At 39.7% G+C, this 23,043-nt stretch overlaps 1 protein-coding gene across 5 annotated transcripts in view; it reads left to right on the top strand.

The window, feature by feature from the left end:
* ZFP14 (ZFP14 zinc finger protein) overlaps positions 1–9,826 on the top strand; it is a 55,892-nt gene extending 46,066 nt beyond the window's left edge. For all 5 annotated transcript variants that reach the window (XM_060288809.2, XM_060288808.2, XM_060288810.1 and 2 more), the window contains one exon: positions 4,476–9,826. In XM_060288809.2, the coding sequence (XP_060144792.1) occupies positions 4,476–5,842 (1,367 nt within the window). In that variant the 3' untranslated portion in view covers positions 5,843–9,826. The remainder of the gene's footprint in view (positions 1–4,475) is intronic.
* Positions 9,827–23,043: the final 13,217 nt, after the last annotated feature.

Genomic DNA, 23,043 nt, shown 5'->3' with positions numbered 1-23,043 from the left:
GTCTTTGACTACTTTCTCTATATTTTCTTAGAAAATTACCCTTTATTGCCACAGTAGTTCCTTACGATTTTCAAAATATTCTGTTTTATTAATAATTTGTTAGTGTCAAGAAGTGTAAAGGGTCTGAAATTTTACCCTACTTGCAAGCTAACAAGTAGCCTACAGCAGTGTCATGGATGCTGGCAGAAGACACAAGACTCCTAATCCAAAGGCAGAGGATTTTATTGCTCAAAGCACAACAAGCAGCATGAACATCAACATATTTGCCTTGTTCCTCTTTGCCCACAAGTTCCATGGGGGTGATGCGGATGGTCCAGGTAGATACGTGAACATTCAGTGAGCTGCATTATGGGAGAGGACCCGGAGTTTAGAGAACCCAAATCTTTCATAATGGGTAATACACATGCATGACCTTTGCTTTGAGGGAGATACTACCTTTATTATATTGAACAGTTAGCAAACCTGTAGGTTGATTTAGAGAGAGAGAGTATCTCTGCCTTCCAAGGGTATTTGTTATACAAACATTCTCAAAATGATAGTCCAGAAAAAAGGTAGTCAGTGTTTCTGCTTGCAAGATATGCTCTGATACCTAGTTGCTGTTTTTTATTTTGTTTGAATGCTTTCCTTTTTTTCCTTAAAAAAAATATATTTTTTTAATTTATTATTTTTGGCTGTGTTGGGTCTTTGTAGCTGTGCACGGGCTTTCTCTAGTTGTGGCGAGCGGGGGCTGCTCTTCGTTGCAGTGCATGTGCTTCTCATTGCGGTGGCTTCTCTTGTTGCAGAGCACGAACTCTAGGAACGCAGGCTCAGTAGTTGTGACTTATGGGCTCCAGAGCGCAGGCTCAGTAGTTTTGGTGCACGGGCTTAGTCGCTCCATGGCATGAGGGATCTTCCTGGATCAGGGATTGAACCTGTGTCCCCTGCATTGGCAGGCAGATTCTTAACTGCTGTGCCACCAGGGAAGTCCCTCCTGTTTTTTCTTATTATCTTAGCAGTTGGTTAATATATTTCATTTAATTTTTTCAAACAACCTGGGTTTTTCACTTGCATATTAATTTCATTATTTTACTGTTATCTAATTAATGGAATTCTGCATTTATTTTAATTTATTTTCTCCTGGGTTCCTCAGTATATTTTGTTGTTCTTTTCTTAAGTTTTGAGTGGGATACTCATATATTTTTTTCTTTCATTTCTATTGCTCTATTTAAATGTATTGATGAATTTTCTTCTAAGATCTGTAGCTGTATTTCATAGATTCTTGATAATGTGGTGTTTTCAGTATTCTAGAAATTCTTCAATTTTTTTAAATTTAGTAAATAGTTTTAAATTTTTGAAGTGAAGTTGTCTCTTGGTTTTAAGATTTTATTTCTCATTTTGTTTCACAGTGATCAAGCAATGATTTGAGTCATTTCAACAGTTTTATACATTTATACGGTAGTCACAGAAAAATACTTTCCTATCTCTCCTATCCCATCTTCTCCCATCTCTTTTCTTACTTCATTTGCATTTAGATATTCTTCACTCAAGTCCCCCATGTGGGTCACTGTCTTCAAGCCCACATCTAACATAGCCTTTATTTGTACTCTCTTGTACTCAGGTGATACCAAATCCCATTCCATAGTTGACAGCCATTCTTCTGTACTCAATATCTACACATGCCTTTTTGCTCAGGATTTCATAAGCCTGTCAATATTAGCATGATTGAAAAATATTTGAGATCATTCTCTGGGAAGTACGAAAGTTTCTGCGGCTATGTAGGATTGGAGAGGAGCACCTAGGGAAGATATGGAGGAGCAAGTGTTTGAGTAAATATAACACTGATGTAGTAATCGTATGAACTCTGGTGGAGATAAGCAAGTCATTGTAGTACAGTATAAAAGATTAGAGGCAGGGCCTCCCTGGTGGTGCAGTGGTCACAAATCCACCTGCTAGTGCAGGGGACACCAGTTTGAGCCCTGGTCTGGGAAGATCTCACATGCTGCGGAGCAGCTAGACCCGTGCACCACAACTACTGAGCCTGCACTCTAGAGCCCACAAGCCACAACTACTGAGCCCACGTGCCACAACTACTGATGCCTGCATGCCACAACTCCTGAAGCCTGCATGACACAACTACTGAAGCCTGAGCACCTAGAGCCCGTGCTCCACAACAAGAGAAGCCACCTCAATGAGAAGCCCACGCACTGCAATGAAGAGTAGCCCCTGCTCACTGCAACTAGATAAAGCCTGCGCACAGCAACAAAGACCCAACACAGCCAGAAATAAAATAAATTAAAAAAAAGGTTAGAGACGGATGTATATATTTGTTAGTGATTACATAATTGTGGGAATTAAATGAGTAACATCTATTGTGAATTTGGGGTTGCTTATTCAATAGTAAGTGAACTTAGAATCGTTTCTGCCACTGGGAAAACTTAGGGGTAAGAGACTAATGGAATAACAAGTGAGAAAATTAATAAATATGTTATTGCAATGTTATAGAGATGAGCAACATGTTTCTGGGATAGAGCATAAAGTGCTTAGACTTAAATAGGATCAGCAGGAATATCTTTTCTGAAGAAGTGATTTTTGATTTGAGATCTGAGGATGAAGAGAAGTCAAGCACACAAAATCAGAGGATTTCTCAAAGAAGGAGCAACCTGTCAAGAGCCCTATTTAATGGCAACAGTTGCATTAAACATTAAACAGTGCCTTTTGTGAGCTGAAAAGAGGCCTTTATGGCATGAACAGAGAAAGTAAATGGGAGAGGAGTTGATAAGCAGAAGCCTTATTATTCATGCTCAGGTATTTCTGTTTTATTCTAATTGTAAAGAGAAATCATTGAAAACGTTTAAGTAGAGAGACTCAAACATTGATCAGCAACAGGGTCATTTATTGTCAGATATAAAAAAGAACAAAACAAAAACATGTGCAGGAACTAGTCCTGTAGATCTTGTTTCAGTCAAACATCTCTGTATAGTTTTAACAGACCTTTAGGTGATTCTTGCACACACTTAAATCAGGCCTCCACTGATTTACCTTGTTTGCCTAATCACCAACCTCACCTCCATTCCTGAACTTTCTTTATTCTCTGTTTCCTTTGCCTTGTTTTGAAATGTATGAGAATATAGTCTGTTCCATAATACAGTTAATAATCCGTAATACAAATTAGCTTAGTAATGATATGAAGTAGGGAATGATATCAGTATAATGTGGAACTTAGTTGTTTCACAGGTAATTTTCCTGGTTGAATAGTGCCAGAATGGTAGAAATAGATTTATAACATTCAGCAGGAAAGGCAAAAGCCTTTAATTTGATACTTTATTGTTAAGAGCCCTTACACCTCCATATTAAGAAAATTAATAATAAATGCCTACATTCAGGCTCCCTCCCCAGACATGGATACCATCAACCTTGCATGTCTCCTAGCTGATGACAGGTTTCACTTCATCCTATTTCCATCTTAATGGTAGCCTCACTGGCTCAGGGCTTTATTTTCATGTACAATGTCTCAGCACCTGAAATCCAGTGTTTTCAATTTTTTGTGTGCATTTTAATATCCATGATGCAGCCTTCAGCTGTGTTGAGCTGCCTTTCAGGTTATCTCTTGAGATATCAATTATTATATTTGTTAGTGCTCTGCCAATAAAGTTGCATAGATTTGAGTGTTCTTCTCCAGCCCTGTTTTCCCCATAAACTCTAATTTTTGGTGTGTAATTTTACAGAAGATAGGTTTTTTTAGGTACACATATGTGTTATTGTAGCAAGAATGCCTATCTTCTAGAGATGTCTAATCCATTCACTGGTAATGATGCTGAAAATTCAGCCTTTGTGCACCAGTGCCATATCGAATCTTGGAGACAGAGGTTTGGGTGAAGTAGAAAAGAATAGCTTTATTGCTTTGCCAGGCAAACGGGGACACAGCAGGCTAGTGCCTCAAGAACTGTGTGTCCCAACCCAGGAGGATTTGGTGAGTTTTATAGCAGTGGTTCAAGGACGGGGTTGCTGATAAGGATCAGGTTGTGTGCAGGGCCTGTATTCCTTTAATCTGGCCTCAGGTGGTCTCCTGATGAGCGTCTCGAGGTTATCAAACTGTGACTTTCTCTCTGGAACATCTTCTGTTTGGTGCCAGTTTTAGTTCTGCAGAAGAACTCAAAGATACTGTTATGTGTATCCCTTGAGGTAGAACCAGGACACCCCAAGGCTGTACTGTTGTTTCTTGACTACTCCATCCTTGTTTCTGCATCCCCTCCCTTCCCTGATGAGCAACTGTTCGAATTTGCCCTTTGGGACTCAGGGAAGGTCATGGAGGCTGGAGTCTGTTCCCTGCAAACAAAGAAATGGGGAACACAGAAAGGCTTCCGTGCCCAGGAGCCCCACAGAGTCCTGCTCAGTTTCAGTAATAGGCATTATTTTAGGTGCTTTTTATTTCTGTATAGTTTTCTTTCTTCTGGAACTGGAAAACAGTGTGTGTTTGCTTTCTTGTTTTCTTTCAGATTTGGAGTCCAGATACAGGACCAATACTTTATCTCCAGAAAAGGACATTTATGAAATATATTCATTCCAGTGGGAGATAATGGAAAGAATTAAAAGCTATGGCCTTCAAGACTCCTTTTTTAGAAATGATTGGGAATGCAAAAGCAAGATTGAGGGGCAAAAGGAACCACAAGAGGGATATTTTGGGCAAGTGAAAATTGCTTCTGAAAAAATGTCCACTTACAAAAGGCATAATCTTCTTGCTGAGTATCAGAGAATTCATAATGGAGAAAAGTTATATGAATGTAAGGAATGTAGGAAGACCTTTATTCGTCGCTCAACACTTAGTCAACACCTGAGAATTCATACTGGTGAAAAACCTTACAAATGTAAAGAATGTGGGCAGGCCTTTAGACAGCGTGCACACCTTATTAGACATCACAAACTTCATACTGGTGAGAAACCCTATGAATGTAAGGAATGTGGGAAGGCCTTTACAGTCCTCCAAGAACTTACTCAACATCAGAGACTTCATACTGGTGAAAAGCCCTATGAATGTAAGGAATGTGGGAAGGCCTTTAGAGTACATCAGCAGCTTGCTCGACATCAGAGAATTCACACTGGTGAGAAGCCCTATGAATGTAAGGCATGTGGGAAGACTTTTAGGCAGTGTACACACCTTACTCGACATCAGAGACTTCATACTTCTGAGAAGCTCTATGAATGTAAGGAATGTGGGAAGGCCTTCGTATGTGGTCCAGACCTTAGAATACATCAGAAAATTCATTTTGGGGAGAAGCCCTATGAATGTAAGGAATGTGGAAAGGCTTTTAGAATATGCCAACAGCTTACTGTCCATCAGAGTATTCATACTGGTGAGAAACCCTATGAATGTAAAGAGTGTGGGAAGACTTTTAGATTAAGGCAACAACTTGTTCGCCATCAGAGAATTCATACTCGTGAGAAACCCTATGAATGTATGGAATGTTGGAAGACCTTTAGTAGTTACTCACAACTTATTTCCCATCAGAGCATTCATATTGGTGAGAGACCTTATGAATGTGAAGAATGTGGGAAGGCCTTTAGACTACTCTCACAACTTACTCAACATCAGAGTATTCATACTGGTGAGAAACCTTATGAATGTAAGGAATGTAGAAAGCCTTTTAGATTGCTCTCACAACTTACTCAACATCAGAGTATTCATACTGGAGAGAAACCTTATGAATGTAAGGAATGTGGTAAAGCTTTTAGACTTTATTCTTTTCTTACTCAACACCAGAGAATTCATACTGGTGAGAAACCCTACAAATGTAAGGAATGTAAGAAGGCCTTTAGACAACATTCACACCTTACTCAGCATCAGAAAATTCATAATGGAATTTAATACAAGAAGGCTTTCAAATGTACATGTTACAGAACATCAGAAAATTCATTTTTGAGAAAATTTGTTTCATGCTCATAACTAAGCATTAAGAAGTTTATATTTCAGAAAAAATTGTTGCTTTAAAACCTTCCACCACCATTCAGACATTGTATATCTTCAGCAAATTTATATGAGGAAATAATATAATGAATGCAGGAAAATCTTTAGCCTTATCTATCATTATCACCATTTCACCCCTTTATTACCAGTGTGTTATTAGATAAGGTACTTAAATTTCTGTGCCTCATTTTGCTCACTTGTAAAATGGTGATAGTAGTACCTATGTATATTAGTTATTTATTGCTGTGTAATAAATTACCACAAACTTAGTAGCTTAAAATAATACACATTATCTCAGTTTCTGTGGGTCAGGAGTCTAGGCATAACTTAGTTGGGTTCTCTGCTTCAGGGCCTCTCACAAGGCTAAAATCAAGATTTCAACCATGGCTGAGTCTCATTGGAAGGCTCAACTGGGGAAGGGATGCACTTCCAACCTCATGTGGTTGTTGACTGAATTAATTCACTGAGGGCTGTTGCGCTGAGGTCCTCAGTTTCTAGCTGGCTGTTGGCTAAATGCTGACTTCAATTCCTTGCTACATGGGCCTCTTCAAGGTGGCTGCTTACTTCATCAGAGTGTGCAAGCCAAGGAAGCAAGAGGCTGCTAGCATCAAAGAAGCTATCGTCTTGTGTAATCTAATCATTGAAATGACATTATTTCATCACCTTTTCTATCTTCTTTTGGTTAGAAGCAAGGAACTAGGCCACCCTACACTCAAGGGAACAGGTCTACACAAGAGTATGAATGCCAGGAGGAAGGGACCACTAGGGCCAATTCAGAGTCAGCCTGCTACATCATGTAATAGAATTGTTGTGAGGAGTGAGTAGTTAATACTTGGAAAAATAGCAGCCACATAGCATGTTTTCTGTAAATATTACCTATAGTTGTTATTAACATCATTAGTATTAGTGAATTCATATGAGAGGAATATCCTATAGAAGTAATAAATGTAGAAATGCCTCCTGTCACTGCTCAGCACTTACTAAACTTAAGATAATTTATTCTGGATAAAATCTAGGAGGTTATACTGAATGTGAGAAGTTCTTCATCACTTGAGCTGCATCCGAAATTTCATGCTGAAAAGAAACCTTATGAATTTTATGAATATGAGGTTGTTAAGAGTATAACTATTGGAAGAATCAAAGAGAAATACAAAATTATTTTCCCATAATAAATTCCAAAGAGTAAATGTTTTATAATCTCTCATCTCTGACCACCATTCAATTAATTAGAAATTATCAAAAAGGTGGCATAAAGGAACTAACCACTTGGAAATTTAATTGTGTGTTTGTGTGTGTGTGTGTGTGTGTGTGTGTGTGTGTGTATGATACTCTTGTATAAAAGAAAGAAAACATTCCATTACAGTCAATATACTTTTTGATGCTCAAATTGCCCCATCTTCAGCCAGTGGGAGTTGGGTCTTTTCACATGATCCCAATAGCAGTCTGATAATTTGCTCAGTTATGGCTGCTATGGGAAATGCTTGGGTACCAACTCATTATTCTGAAAACCAATAAATAAATGGAAAAATAAGTATTTATTTTGCTTTTCCCATGTGAATCAAGTTTCAGAGTCACCCAAAACTCATCAAATTAATTTTTTTTTAATTTAAGAAATCTCACCAGTAAATACAGAAAAATTGATAGGATTAGAAAAATTTTCTAGTTCCTAATGGAATAATGGGTCCAGAAAATGATCTTCAGTGGATATTAAAACTATTTGGGAAAAAGTTTATAGTGAGAACGTTACATTGGATTTATCAAGCTGACCACCTCTGAGCCCTTTATTCAATTTTAACGTCTATAAAGGTGGGACTATCAGACAATAGGCACCTCCTGATACAATGCAATTAGGAAGTACATACCACTACCTATGAAGTCTTATTGCCAGAATAATGAACTGAAGGAATCAAACCTTTAAATCAAAAATTTTAAAGCCAAGAATTTGGGGAATAGATGAAAAAGTAAATGGCACCGCAAGGAAGCAGCCAAGCAGATCCAGAATGTGTAAAATTCTACAAAACAAATGACCTGATTTCTTCAACTAATGAGTGGCATGAAAAAGAAAAGAAGGGCACTGTTAACAGATTAAAAAAGACGAGGCATATCAACTAAATTCAATATGTGGGTATTATTTGGACCCAGATTGAACAAAATGTAAAACAACATTTTGGAGACTGGGGGAAATGTGGACATGCACTGAGTATTAAATGATTTTTAGAAATATTAGATTTGTTTGTTAGGGATGATAATGTCAATGTGGTTATTAAAATATAGAACATCCTATGTGTTAGAGATACATATATATGAAATAAGATACCCAGATTTGCATTAAAATAACTCCAGCAAAAGAAAAAGAAAGCAAATTGGCAAAGAGCTAGAAAGTAGATTAGCAAAATGTTGATAATTACTGAAGTAGAGTAGCTGTTTATGGAGGGTTCATTGTTTTAACATTTTTACCTTTTTATGTATTTGAAGTAATATTTAAAATCAAAGCTGAAATTATACACTACTTAAGAAATGATTGTTAATGAGATGCCTGCATATCTAAATTTGTCAGATGTAACCAAAGTTCTATTCAGTGAGAAATGTGTGCCCCCGAATGCATTAAGGAAACTTCGTTTGTGGGCCCAGTCTTCATCTTCTTCACTTACCTGCAGCAATCAGTGCTGGGCCTGTCATGTAGATAAATGTATTAAAGGAATGAATAAGCATTTATGTCAAGAAACAAGAAACAGAACAAAGTCAAACCAACACAAGAGAAGCAAAGTACAATTGAAAGTAGAAATTAAGAGATTAGACACTAGTAGACTTCCAATGTTAACGACTGTATCTTGGCAGGTCTAATCAAGGAAAAGAAAATGAAATATAAACATTCAGCATTATGATAAAAGTGATTACAGATTATCAATAAGTTTTCCTTTTAATTATAAGGTAACACTGTATGTACTATATGTATTCCAATATATGTAAAAATACAGATGGATTACATTTTCTTCTCCATAAGTATGTTATCACAATTGACTGTGCTCTAGAACCCACAGACCAACAAATAAATGTGTGTGTGTACGAAGTTCCTGTTTAAGGAAAAAATCTGATAGTTGTGTAGGTAAAAACCTTAAGAATAGATAATCCTTAACAAGATTTTACTAATTAATTTTACACAGGTGAAATAATCTGATACAAAACTAGATAAAGATAAAGAGCAAAATCTAGACCAACTTCACTTATGAAAATTCTATTCTTCATAATTCTAAATAGTTATATTTAGAATTTCTTACAAAATCAGTCTTCACTAATAGGCCAGTGTTTTGCCTTTCCCAAGTACAAAGTAGCTCCAGAAGACCAGTGTTTAACCAACATTCTCCACAAGTTTGCTTCAGGGAATACTAGTCCTTGATGATATTTTAAAAAATATATCTGGGGGAAAAATGTAAATGAAACAAAAGATAAAGTATCTACTTCTGGGGGAAATCCAAGTACACATTATCAGCTTGTCGAAAGATGTATTAAAGAAATTTTCATTTAACATAGTGTATCTCAAATTTACTTCATTGTGCACTTCTCACTCCAAATACCTTTTAACACCTTTAGAATGTGAACCACTTTGGTAGATGCTACCATAACCACAATGAATGTCTTCAAGGATGTCATTTCAGACATGGTGAGTGATTGTGTTGGGAAGGGGTGAGGAAGGGCACTTTTCTTTTGCAGCTCACATTATACTCTGAAAGCAGCTTCCTGCTTGAATGGAAGGCTAGTGATTTTCTATAGAATGGAAAAGATTCCAGCCTGGTGCTTGATAATGTATGTATTAAACATGCTTAAATATTCTATTAAACAGTGATTAGGACAAAATGATTTTTCATTGTAATAAAAATGCTATATTGAATACCATTTTGTGCGGGGTTTTTTTTCTTATTTTTAGTTTTTGGAATCAAGCCAGTTTATTGAGGGGCTTTGAGGGAGAGTCGAAAGGCTGGGAGGACAATGAGATCCGATGTCCTTCTCCCAGCCGGGACCTCCCCAGCTTCACAGTCGCTGAAAGCCGTTTTCTTATTTCTTTGAAGAGTTGAGACTCAAAGGTGCATATCTAGAAGTGCTGTGTATACTGTGTTTCACATATTGCTAGATTATTGCTCCATCATTGCACCACTACTGAATCCCTTCAGTTATTGAATATGAGTGTCTGTACTTCCCTGATTGCAAGTGAATTGAGCACATTTTTTCATATGTGTTTATTGGCCAATTATGTTTCCCTTAGTGCTTTTTTTTTTTTTTTTTTTTTTTTGCGGTACGCGGACCTCTCACTGTTGTGGCCTCTCCCTTTGCGGAGCACAGGCTCCAAACGCGCAGGCTCAGTGGCCATGGCCCACGGGCCCAGCCGCTCCGCGGCATGTGGGATCTTCCCGGACCGGGCACGAACCCGTGTCCCCTGCATTGGCAGGCAGACTCTCAACCACTGCGCCACCAGGGAAACCCCCTTAGTGCTTTTTTTATTCATGCATTTTCTCTCTTTCTTTCTGGGTTATCTCACTGATTTTTTTAGGATTTTTAAAATAATCCAGGTATTGATAATTCCAGGTATTACACATTTATAAATGTTGGACTTATTTTCTCTCAAGGTGGCTTGTGTTTTCACTGTGTTATGGTGTTTATTGTTTTGCATACAGTTTTCATTTTAAGCCATACCAAATAATTGTATTCTTTTTTCTTTTTTATATTTTATGTTTTCTGCCATGTATCTGCAAATAGAAATAAGTTCCCTCAATATTTTTTATTATTTATTTTATTTCTATTTCTTATTGCAGTAGCTGGAGTTTTCAGAATAAAGTTGAATACTAGTGGGAATAACTTCCCTCATTTTTCCAATTTAATGGAAATCACATATCTATTTAAACATTTAGTATAATGCTTATTGACTTAGAGTAAATAGTCTGTTATATGTAAGTAGTTTCATTCAGTCCCTGTTCTACTTAATGCCTGTTAGATTTTGTTGGGAGCTATTTTATCATCTGTTGGTGTGAACCTGTTTTTTCTCCTTTAATTTTCTGATGTGATGAATTATGCAGATTTCTTGACAAATTCAGGGGTTCCTACAACCATTCTTAGGTTGAGTAGTTTACTACAACAACTGACCCAACTCAGGAATGTAGTGCAGTTATGATTAGTTTTATTACAGTGAAAAGATACAAATTAGAATCAGCTAAAGGGAGAGATGGATGCCTAGGACAAAGTGTGAGAGGGATCCAAATGTGGAGCTTCTGGTCATCTTCTCCTTGAACACAAGGATGATATTACCTCCTCTTGGCCATGAGTTGTGACAATATGCACAAGAAAGCTTGCCCAAGCCTGTGGTCTCCAGATTTTTTGTTGGTGCTCACATTCTGTCCATGAGGTTAGGCTGATCTTTAGCCTTCAACTCCTTCAGAAGGCTCAAGCTCACACCTTTCAAGTATGAGCATCGAAGTTTCAAGTCTCCAGTTCTTCCAGTGGTCAGAACTGATATGGTGTGTCCCAAAACCTCTATCATAAATCACATTGTTAGACTGGTGGTGAGAGCCCCCAAGCAAACAAAGACACTCCTATCAGGCAGGACATTCTATGGGCCTAGAGATTACTTACAAATCTAAGGACATGCTGCCTGTAAGTAAAATTCTATATGTATATCCCACGAATGCTCAAATGCTTTGTATTTAACTTGATGTCATCACATTAGGCTGACGACGAGAATCTTTGTAATGTGGGCTTAATAAGAGCAGAGCTGCATGTCAAAGTGAATTTCATGTTTACCTATATTCTATTTTACCAATATACAAGAATAACACGATGTCTTAAAGGGTGCAGGTAGTTCAGAAGTATTATTGGAAAAGGAAAGAAGAGTAAAAATACTCTACTATACCAAGGGATGGAGAGAAACATGTTATTGCTTATTTTATATAGGTAACATCTGTTTAATTGGTCCTATTACATTTCTATTCTCTTTTTTAAAAAGGCTTTTTTTTTTTTTTTTTTTTTTGCGGCACGCGGGCCTCTCACTGTTGTAGCCTCTCCCATTGCGGAGCACAGGCTCCGGACGCGCAGGCTTAGCGGCCATGGCTCACGGGCCCAGCCACTCCGCAGCATGTGGGACCTTCCTGGACCGGGGCACGAACCCGTGTCCCCTGCATCGGCAGGCTGACTCTCAACCACTGCACCACCAGGGAAACCCTGATATTCTATATATTTCAAAATTATTACCACAGTAAGTCTAGTTATGATATGTCACCATACAAAGATATTACATAGTTATTGACTGTATTTCCCACAAGGTACATTTCATATCCATGACTCACTTACTGTGCAACTGGAAGTTTGTGCCTCTTAATCTCCCTCACCTATTTCTCTACTTCCCCCAACCCCTCCCCTCTGGCTTGTTTCATCTCTGTATCTATAAATCTGTTTCTGTTTTGTTATGCTTGTTCATCTGTTTTGTTTTTTAGGCTCCACATATAAGTGAGGTCATAGAGTATTTGTCTTTCTCTGTCAGACTTATTTCACTTAACATAATACCACCTAGGTCCATCCATGTTGCCGCAAATGGCATTATTTCATTCTTTTTAATGGCAGAATAATATTCCATTATAATAAATACCACATCTTCTTTATCCATTCATCTGTCGAGGGGTATTTAGGTTGCTTCTATGTCTTGGCTATTGTAAATAATGCTGCAATGAACATTGGGGTGCATGTATCTTTTCAAATTAGTGTTTTCATTTTCTTCAGATACATAACAAGGAGTGGAATTGATGGATCATATGGTAGTTCTATTTTTAACTTTTTCAGGAATCTCCATATGGTTTTCCAGAATGGTTGCACCAATTTACATTCCCACCCACAGGGTTCCCTTTTCTCGACATTCTTGCCAACACTTACTGTTTGTCAGCTTTTTGATAATAGCCATTCTGACAGCTGTCAGAATGATCAGGTCATTCAAGATGGCTGTTCTCTTGCTCTTTGTGAATCCCCTACTCGACCAGTTCCTCCTTCACCTGTAACCTACTCACGTGAACGTCTTTGCCTCCTGCCCCAGCTAGTGATCGTTCTAATCCTCCGGCCAGAATGGCCCCACCTGCTACTTTATTAAAGGGAAATATCTGCCCTCATGATGCATGTTAATCTGAGGGGCTGTGAGGGACGTGCCCCAGCTGCTGGTTTCCCTGGTAACTGATGAGCCAAGCTGACGTCATTTCCCCTTATAAATTGTAGCCTCCTTCTCCCTTGAGTAGTAAAGACTGCTGCCGTGTCCTACTCGCTGCCTGATGCACACTGTGGGGTGTCACTCCAGGACCTTGCTTCAGGTATGTAAGATCCTCTCACCCAATAAACCACTGATATCTCTGTTGCCATCTCTGGGCTCTTTCTTCGGTCTTGAGGCTGGGCAACAACAAGGCTTGCAGTTCTGTGGGGTATAGCGCAATAGTTGGCCAGCCAGGAGGCCGAGGAAACTCCCACAAGTGCCATGAGGTCAGGATATAAAGATGGGGGACAGAAAGTTATGGGGGTGATCCCGAGGTGGCTGTCCACTAGCATGTGGGGCCCTGTGGCAGCTGACTACCATGAGGCATGTCTTTCTCTTCCATTATATCAATGATATCCTGTTAACCTCAGAGTCTCTTTCCAGTTTAAAAGTAGCAGCCCAGGGGCTTCTCTGGTGGCGTAGTGCTTGAGAGTCCGCCTGCCGATGCAGGGGACACGGATTCTTCCCGGTACGGGAAGATCCCACATGCCGCGGAGCGGCTGGGCCCGTGAGCCATGGCTGCTGAGCCTGCGCATCCGGAGCCTGTGCTCCGCAGCGGGAGAGGCCACAACAGTGAGAGGCCCACGTACGGCAAAATAAATAAATAAGTAACTAAAAAAGTAGCAGCCAAATGCTTATGGCTTATCTGAATGCACATGGATGGCTGATGAATAAAACACACAAGGACCTAGATTATCTACAAAAGACAAGCATCACCCTCCGACCCCTCACCCCTAAACAATTACATACACAAGCTTTAGGGATATTACCTCAGGGATAGGCTTGTGAATTGGACGTGGCCAGTTACCCGGAAGGCTTTGGTTGGGGCCTGTGGCAATGGCAAAATAATAGTAACCTTCTAGTCCCAGCTATGGCAGAGGGCAGAGCAACAATCTGGTGTGAGGGAACAACAGCGATATGCATCTACGGTGCATTGCAAAGGCGGAAGACGTTACCAAAGACCTACCTGAGTCATCTAACAATGCAAGAAAACCCTACTATTTGGGGTCTAGAACGCCTGTGTGCAACATATAGGACCCCCATGGACATCAACAGTGAACAAGGAAACTACTTTACCAGCCATGATGTTCAGGAATGGGCTGATTAAAAATGACATACGCTGGCATTTCCACCTGCCCTCCAACCTCACTGCTCCCGGGCTAATGGAAAGAATAAATGGACTCCTTAACAACTGATTTGAAAACCCATGCTCTCGATATGCGGACCAGAGGCTAACTCAAGCCCTAAGGACTATAACTGAACATCTCAGGAGCAGTTTTCCCAATGACCAAGCCATATTAACCCAGAGACAACTAGTCAACACAATGCGAGTTCAACGGTTGCCCACCGAAGGACGGTTGCCAACTACTGGTCAGGACAGTAACTCACTCTGGCCCTTGCCACAGGGTCTACCTCCCGGGGAACACGTTATAAAATGGCCCTGGGACTGGCAGGTAAGTCCCGGGTGTTTGGAGTTTGCTGCCCCATGGGGGACAGGATTAGAAAGGGACTGACAGACTTCACCTGTCTCCTACTCGGCCCACCTGAGACTACTAAGGTAATTCCTCCGGGCCCCTTACTAGAGAAAGGCGCCATTATATTAACCCTGTGGTGGGTTGTTACACCGCCTCTCCAGTATTCGGCACAAGCTGTGGGGCTAAGGGTGGACTGGCGGAATGGTACTGCAGGCCAGGACCACAGGCAGAGGTGGTATTATCTCAGAATGTGATTACTGCTTGTATTTTGCTTAATGGTCACGACCTTCCCTGTGTTGTGCCTGTTAAACATCTTACATTTTGTCCCTAGTGTGAGGGGAGGGAATTTGTTCGTGGACTGGGCCACAATGGAGGCGTCACTGTGAAATGAGTCTGATTGCTGGGTCTACAGAGAGAGGCTGTTGGTGTCCTCCTCTGGATTTCCATGAAAACTTGACCTGATAAGCATCTGGCTACAAAGTTTTTCCACCTCTTGGACTCTCGATATCCTTTAGATGCTGTTGTCTGTATTGCATTTGTGGTATTCGATCGCAGTGCACCTCTACATACCTGACCCCAGGGATATCTCAGAAGAGGGGTGGACCAAAATTGTAAGGGTCGTGCAGGGTATGTAGATGTGGAGTGTTTGGTCAGGTCACCCAAGGTGGCTGTTCTCTTGCTCTGTGCATCCCCTGCTCGATCAGTCCTTTTTTTTTTTTTTAATAAATTTATTTATTTTTGGCTGTGTTGGGTCTTCATTGCTGCGTGCAGGCTTTCTCTAGTTGTGGCAAGCAGGGGCTACTTTTCGTTGTGGTGCGTGGACTTCTCAGTGCGGTGGATTCTCTTGTTGCAGTGCACGGGCTCTAGGCACACAGGCTCAGTAGTTGTGGTGCACGGGCTTAGTTGCTCCGTGGCATGTGGGATCTACCCGGACCAGGGCTCAAACCTGTGTCCCCTGCATTGGCAGGCGGATTCTCAACCACTGCACCACCAGGGAAGCCCTTGATCAGTCCTTTCTTTACCTGCACCCTACTCACGTGAACGTCTTTGCCCCTTGCCCTAGCTATGAATAGTTCTAATCGTCAGGCTGGAATGGCTCCACCTCCTAGTTTACTAAAGGGAAACATCTGCCCTAGTGATGCTTGTTAATCTGAGGGGCTGTGAGTGATGTGCCCCAGCTGCTGGTTTCCCTGGTAACTGATGAGCCAAGGCTGACATCAATCCCCCTATAAATGGTAGCCTCCTTCTCCCCTGAGTAGTGAAGACTGCTGCAGTGTCCTGCCCACTGTCTGTAAGATCCCCTGTCCAAAAAACTATTGACGTCTCTTGCTGTCTCCAGGCTTTCTTTGGTCTCTAGGCTGGGCAACTACAAGGCTTGCAGCCCAACAGTGTGCTACTCTGGCCCATTTACCAGGTGACCTGAAAATCTGGTGGTTTTAAGTGGGGCGCAGAACGAGAGAAGGCTCTGCAACAGGTCCAGGCTGCCATGCAAGCTGCTCTGTCACGTGGACCATATGATCCAGCAGACCCAGAATGTTTGACAAAATATCTCGGCACCATGGTCCAGCCATATTGACACACAAAATTAACTATCACAAAGATATTAAAAACTATAAACAAGTAAGCTTCATTCAGTAGGTTATTTTAAAAGTCAACAGGGACTTCCCTGGTGGTGCAGTGGTTAAGAATCTGCCTGCCAGTGCAGGGGGACACCAGTTCAATCCCTGGTCTGGGAAGATCCTACATGTTGCGGAGCAACTAAACTCATGTGCCACAGCTACTGATCCTGCATTCTAGAGCCCATGAGCCACAACTACTGAGCCCACATGCCACAAGTACTGAAGCCTGTGTACCTAGAGCTGATGCTCCACAAGAGAAGCCACCACAATAAGAAGCCTGCACACCACATCGAAGAGTAGCCCCTGCTCGACACTAGAGAAAGCCCACATGCAGCAACGAAGACCCAATGCAGCCAAATATAAATAAATAAAATAAATTTAAAATATCCAAAATAGGGCTTTCCTGGTGGTGCAGTGGTTGAGAGTCCGCCTGCCAATGCAGGGGACGCGGGTTCGTGCCCCCGTCCAGGAGGATCCCACATGCCGTGGAGCAGCTGGGCCCGTGGGCCATGGCCGCTGGGCCTGCGCGTCCGGAGCCTGTGCTCCACAATGGGAGAGGCCACAACAGTGAGAGGCCGGCGTACGGCAAAAAAAAAAGTCAACAAACTTGGGAGGCCCTTTTCTTTAAAGTGTGATTTTAATGCTTCAGATAAATTAAGGATTCTCTCAACTGCATTTGTTACAATATGCAATATGTTTCTTACAATACTGTGTTAGTTTCATGTGTACAGCAAAGTATGTATATTCACATTTTCCATTATAGGTTATTACAAGATACTGAGTATAGTTCCCTGTGCTATACAATAAATCCCTGTTGCTTATCTATTTTATATGTATTGATATATGTATCTGTTAATCCCATACTCCTAATTTATGCCTTTCCCCCCTTCCATTTTCCTCTTTGGTAACCATAAGTTTGTTTTCTATGTCTGTGAATGTTTTTCTGTTTTGTAGATAAATTCATTTGTATCTTGTAGATTCCACATAAAAGTGATATCATATAATAATCTTTCTCTGACTTAGTGTGATATTCTATACATCCATCCATGTTGCTACAAATGGCAATATTTCTTTTTTTATTTTTATGGCTAAGTAGTAATCTATCGTGTATATACACCACATCTTTATATCCATTCATCTGTTGAATGGATATAAAGGTTGCTTCCATGTCTTGGCTATTGTTAATAGTGCTGATATGAATGTGAGGTGCCTGTAAATTTTCGAGTTAGTTTTCATCTTTTCCAGATATATGCCCAGGAGTGGGATGGCTGGAGCATACGGCAACTCTATTTTTAGTCTTTTAAGGAACTCCCATACTGTTCTCCATAGTGGCTGTACCAATTTACATTCCCACAGACAGTGTAGGAGCATTCCCTTTTCTCCACACCCTCTCCAGCATTTATTATTTGTAGACTTTTCATAGCCATTCTGACTGGTGCAATGTGGTACTCATGGTTTTGATTTTTATTCCTCTAATAATTAGCGATGTTGAGCATCTTTTCATGTGCCTGTTTGCCAGCTGTATGTCTTCTTTAGAGAAATATCTCCTTAGGTCTTCTGCCCAGTTTGTTGGTTAGGTTGTTTTGATATGAGCTGTTTGTATATATTGGAAATTAACCCCTTGTCAGTCGCATCGTTTGCAAATATTTTCTCCCGTTCTGTAGGTTGTCTTTTCATTTGGTTTACAGTTTCCTTCGTTGTGCAAAAGCTTTTAGGTTTGAGGTCTGATTGTTTCTGGTTTTATTTCATTTGTCAAGAAAGCCAATATGTTTTTGAATGTGAGAACTGTAGAATACTAAATGTCAACAAAACCACAAATTCCTTAATCAGTTCAAACAACATAAATGCTGAAATACTATACTATAATGTTTGTTATAATGGACTTGCTAAAATTAATCACAATACTATACAACACATTTAGATTTTATCACATTATGCATTCCATCTTGGGATCAACTGACTCCTTAAATATTTAAGAATTTAAAAAATTAATTAGTTTATTTATTTTTGGCTGCATTGGGTCTTCATTGCTGTGTGTGAGCTTTCTCTAGTTGCAGTGAATGGGGGCTACTCTTCCTTGCAATGCACGGTCTTCTCACTGTGGTGGCTTCTCTTGTTGCAGAGCATGGGCTCTAGGCGTGCGGACTTCAGTAGTTGTGGCACGCGGGCTCAGTAGTTGTGGCTCACAGGCTCTAGAGCACAGGCTCAGTAGTTGTAGCACATGGACTTAGTTGCTGCACGGCATGTGGGATCTTGCCGGACCAGGGATCGACCCTGTGTCCCCTGCATTGGCAGGCGGAGTCTTAACCACCGCACCACCAGGGAAACCCCTAGAATAAGTCTTAAATATGTAATGTGAGTCATACAAATTTGTTCTTCCTCTTTAGCATTGTGTTGGTTATTCTGAGGATTTTACTTTTCCTCATAAACTTTAGAATAATTTTGATATCTACAAAATTTCTGGCATTTTGATTGAGAATTGGAGTGAATCTACAGATCAAGTCTGGAACAGTTGACTTCTTCACAATATTGAGTATAAAATTTTTTTTTTGAATTTTATTTAATTTATTTTTTTATACAGCAGGTTCTTATTAGTTATCCCTTTTATAAATATTACTGTATATATGTCAATCCCAATCTCCTAATTCATCACACCACCACCACCCCCCGCCACTTTCCCCCCTTGAGTATTCAAATTTATGAACTTGATTCTCTCCATTTATTTAGATCTTTGATTTATTTCATCAGAGTTTTATAGTCTTTCACATATAGATCCTATATATAAATAAATACATATATATATGTACACACACTTACATTTTGCTATGAGTCTGTCAAATTAATACTTGTTAAGTGGAGCACAGGGCCAGATAGCTATGATTCAACAATAGACCACAAGAGAAATTGAAATAGGGAAGTTTACTCACAGGTCCTGGAGAAAGTACCCAGCATGCATCAAGGGGACATTGGGGGAGGTCAAGGCAGAGTGCAGACAGAGAGATAGGACCTGGGGCACATACTTTTATTAGGGTCATGAAGGAAGGCTTCGGGGTTCCTGGGTTAAGGCTGGATTGGCCAATTCAAATCAAAAGAGAGCTTTGACAAGCCCCACAGGGGCTGCAGAAGACTAAGGGGTGCACAAGAAAGTGCTGGGAGGCAGGGGAGATTGTTGATCACAAAGGTATTGAGGAGGTCATATCAGGAACTTACATTTGCTAGTGACTCTGCAGACTGTTATCTAGGGCATGAGCTAGCATGAGGGGGCTAGTGTCAGTTGAAGGTCCCTGCAGGCTGCTTGGCCAAACAAAATGGATGCGAAGACAGCAGTACTATGGGTAGCTTACCTAAACTCTCAACAGATTTATACCTAATTATTTATTTTCATGCTAATATAAATGGTGCTGCATCTTTGAATTTCACATTCTTATTGTTCATTACTGGTATATAGGAAAGCAGTTGACTTGGTATCCTGTGACCTTGGTATACTTGCATGTTAGTTCCAGGAAGTTTTTCTTGATCCTTTGGGATTACATAGACTATTGTGTCATCTATGACCAAAGAAAGTTTTATTTCCTCCTTCCAATCTGTACACATTTTATTTCATTTTCTTACTGAACTAGTTAGGACTTCCAGTCTAATATTGAATAGGAATAGTGAAAGAGGATATACTTGCTTTGTTCCTGATCTTAGGAGGAAAGCATCCAGTTTTTCACCATTAAGTATGATGTTAGCTGTAGGTTTTTTGTAGATGCTCTTCATCATGATGAGGAAGTTCTCCTCTTCTAATTATCTGGGAATTATTTTATCATGAATGGATTTTGGATTTTGTCAAAAGCTTTTTGTGTCACTGATACAATCACATCCTCTCTCTTTTGTCTGATATGGTGGATTACATTAATTTTTTTTCTTTTTTTTTAGTGTTGATAGCCTTGAATAGCTGGAATAAATCCCACTTGATCGTGGTGTATAATTCTTTTAATATATTGTTGAATTTGATTTGCTAATATTTTTGTGAGAATTTTTGCATCTGTATTGATGAGAGAGATTGGTCTGTAGTTTTCTTACAAATTTTATCTGGTTTTGGTATTAAGATAATGCTGGCCTCATAGAATGAATTATTAGTATTCTCTCTTGCTTCCATTATCTGGAAGAGATTGTGGAAACTGGTTACATTTCTTCCTTAAATGTTTAATAGCACTCACTGTTGAAACCATCTGTGCCTGGTCTTTCTTCTTGGGGGGTTATTAATTATTGATTCAATTTCTTCAAAATAAAGGGCTACTTGGTTATCTATTTCTCCTTGTGTGAGTTTTGGTAGTTTGTGTCTTCAAGGAATTGGTCCATTTCATCTAAATTATCAAAGTTGTAGAATTGTTTATAATATTCCCATATTATTCTTTTTTTTTTTTTTGTGGTACGCAGGCCTCTCATTGCTGTGGCCTCTCCCGTTGCGGAGCACAGGCTCTGGACGCACAGGCTCTGGACGCGCAGGCTCAGCGGCCATGGCTCACGGGCCCAGCCGCTCGGTGGCATGTGGGATCTTCCCAGTCCGGGGCACGAATCCGTGTCCCCTGCATCGGCAGGCGGACTCTCAATCACTGTGCCACCAGGGAAACCCCCCATATTATTCTTTTAATGTATATGGGATCAGTACTGATGACCCCTCTTTCATTTCTGATATTGATGATTGGCATTTTCTTTTTCTTTTACCTTGGCTAGAGATTTATCAGTTTTATTAATCTTTTCTAAAATTTTGCTTTCATTGATTTCCTCTATTCTGTTTTCAATTTCAATGATTTCTGCTGTAAACTTTTTTTTTCTCTTACTTGCTTTAGGCTGAAGTTACTCTTCTCTACTTTCCTATGGTAGAAGCTTAGGTTCTTGAGTCTATATCTTTCTTCTTCTCTAACATATGCATGTGATGCTATAAATTTCCCTCTAAGCACCATTTTCACTTATTACCACACACTCAATGGCTTAAAACAACAGTAACTTATTCTCTCTCAGTTCTGGAGGCTAGAAGTCTGAAATCAGAATAACTGGGCTGAAATCAAGGATTCATGTGTCATGCTTCCTCCCGGGGTTCTAGGAGAAGATCCATTCCTTGCCTTTTCAAGCTTCTGGTAATTGCTGTAATTCCTTTGGGTGATTTCACTTTAGCCCTCGGAACTGACATCTTCAAATATACCTTGGCTGTGTCTTCACATTACCTTTTCTTCTGTGTGTGTCAAATCTCCCTCTTCCTCCTTTTTAGGGCCCAATCAGGTAAACCAGAATAATCTCTCCATTTCAAGATCTGTAACTTAATTATATCTACAAAGACACTTTTCCCAAATAATGTAACAATCACAGGTTTAGGGATTAGGATGTGGATATTATTGAGGGGAGTATATTTTTCAGCCTATTACAGTTTTATTTATCTTTTTTTTAGTTTAAAATATTAAAAATGTCTCGAGACTTCTTTCATCCATCTGTTATAAAGAACTGTGTTAAATTTCCATGTATTTGGAGATTTTTCCAGCTGTCTTTCCAAATCCTAGTTTAATTCCATTGAGGTCTGAGAATATATTTGTATGATTTCTACTTTAAATTTGTTAAGGTGTGTCTTATGGCCAGTAATGTAGTCTAACTTAGTGAATGTTCCATGGGAGCACAGGAATGTATATTCTATTGTTGGATGGAGTATACTATAAAGGTACAAACTTCCAATTATAAGATAAATACATTGGGCATGTAATGTACGACATGATTATAGTTAACATTGCTGTCTTGTACATTTGGAAATTGCTAAGAGTAAATCTTAAAAGTGTTCACAAGGAAAAAATTTTGATACCTATACGAGGTGATGAATTTAACTGACCTTATTGGGTTAATCATTGCACAGGATAGTATGTCAAGTCACTACGTTGTACACCTTAAACTTGTGCTGTATGTCAGCTCAATAAAACAAAAAACTCAAAACTAAAAAATTGAATTCAATCATGCTGGATTGACAGTAATGCTGTTAAAGTCAACCGTATCGTTACTGATTTTCTACCTGTTTGATCTATCATTTACTGACAGGAGAGTGAAGTCTACAACTGTAACTAGTGGATTTGTCTATTTCTCCTTTCAGTTCTATCAGTTTTTTGCCTCATGTACTTTGATGTTCTGTTGTCAAGTACATGCATTTAGGATTATCTTCTTGGAAATTGCCTCTTTATCATTATGTTGTGCCCCTCTTTAATCCTGATAATGTTTGTTCTGAAGTCTGCTCTGATGCAGGTATAAACGGATCTTGACCGTGTCTGAGTTTGCCCGTCTCTCTAGATTTCAGGATAGTGGATTGCCCTGCAACCTGTTTTCTGATGTGCCCAAGAGAAGTTTTGTTTTTTAATTTGTCCAGCTTTTTCTTGTTTTGAGATGAGAGTGATGAATTCCAAGCACTTTAAATCTCAGCACCAAAACCAGAAGTTCCTGATCTTTTTTTTCTGTTAAACAGGTTAGTTTTGTTAATCAACTTCACTTAATCTTTCCTCTATCACCTTCATTCTGATATTGAGCCCATATGGTGAACTATGAGTTATATTTTTCAGTTCTAAAGTTTTCATTTGGATATTTTTTACCCAGAGACCCCCTCCCTCCTCCCTGTCCTCTGGTAGGTGAGACAACTTGCTTTTCTGTTCTACCATGTATTTCTTGTGAACCTCTAGGGCCATGCAGTAAACAGATATAAAGAAAGCAACAGGATCC

The sequence above is a fragment of the Globicephala melas genome, chromosome 19 (genome assembly GCF_963455315.2).
Source record: "Globicephala melas chromosome 19, mGloMel1.2, whole genome shotgun sequence".
Lineage (NCBI taxonomy): Eukaryota > Metazoa > Chordata > Mammalia > Artiodactyla > Delphinidae > Globicephala > Globicephala melas.
The sequence above is the reverse complement of the archived record's forward strand: the minus strand, read 5'-3'. Positions and strand labels throughout refer to the sequence as shown.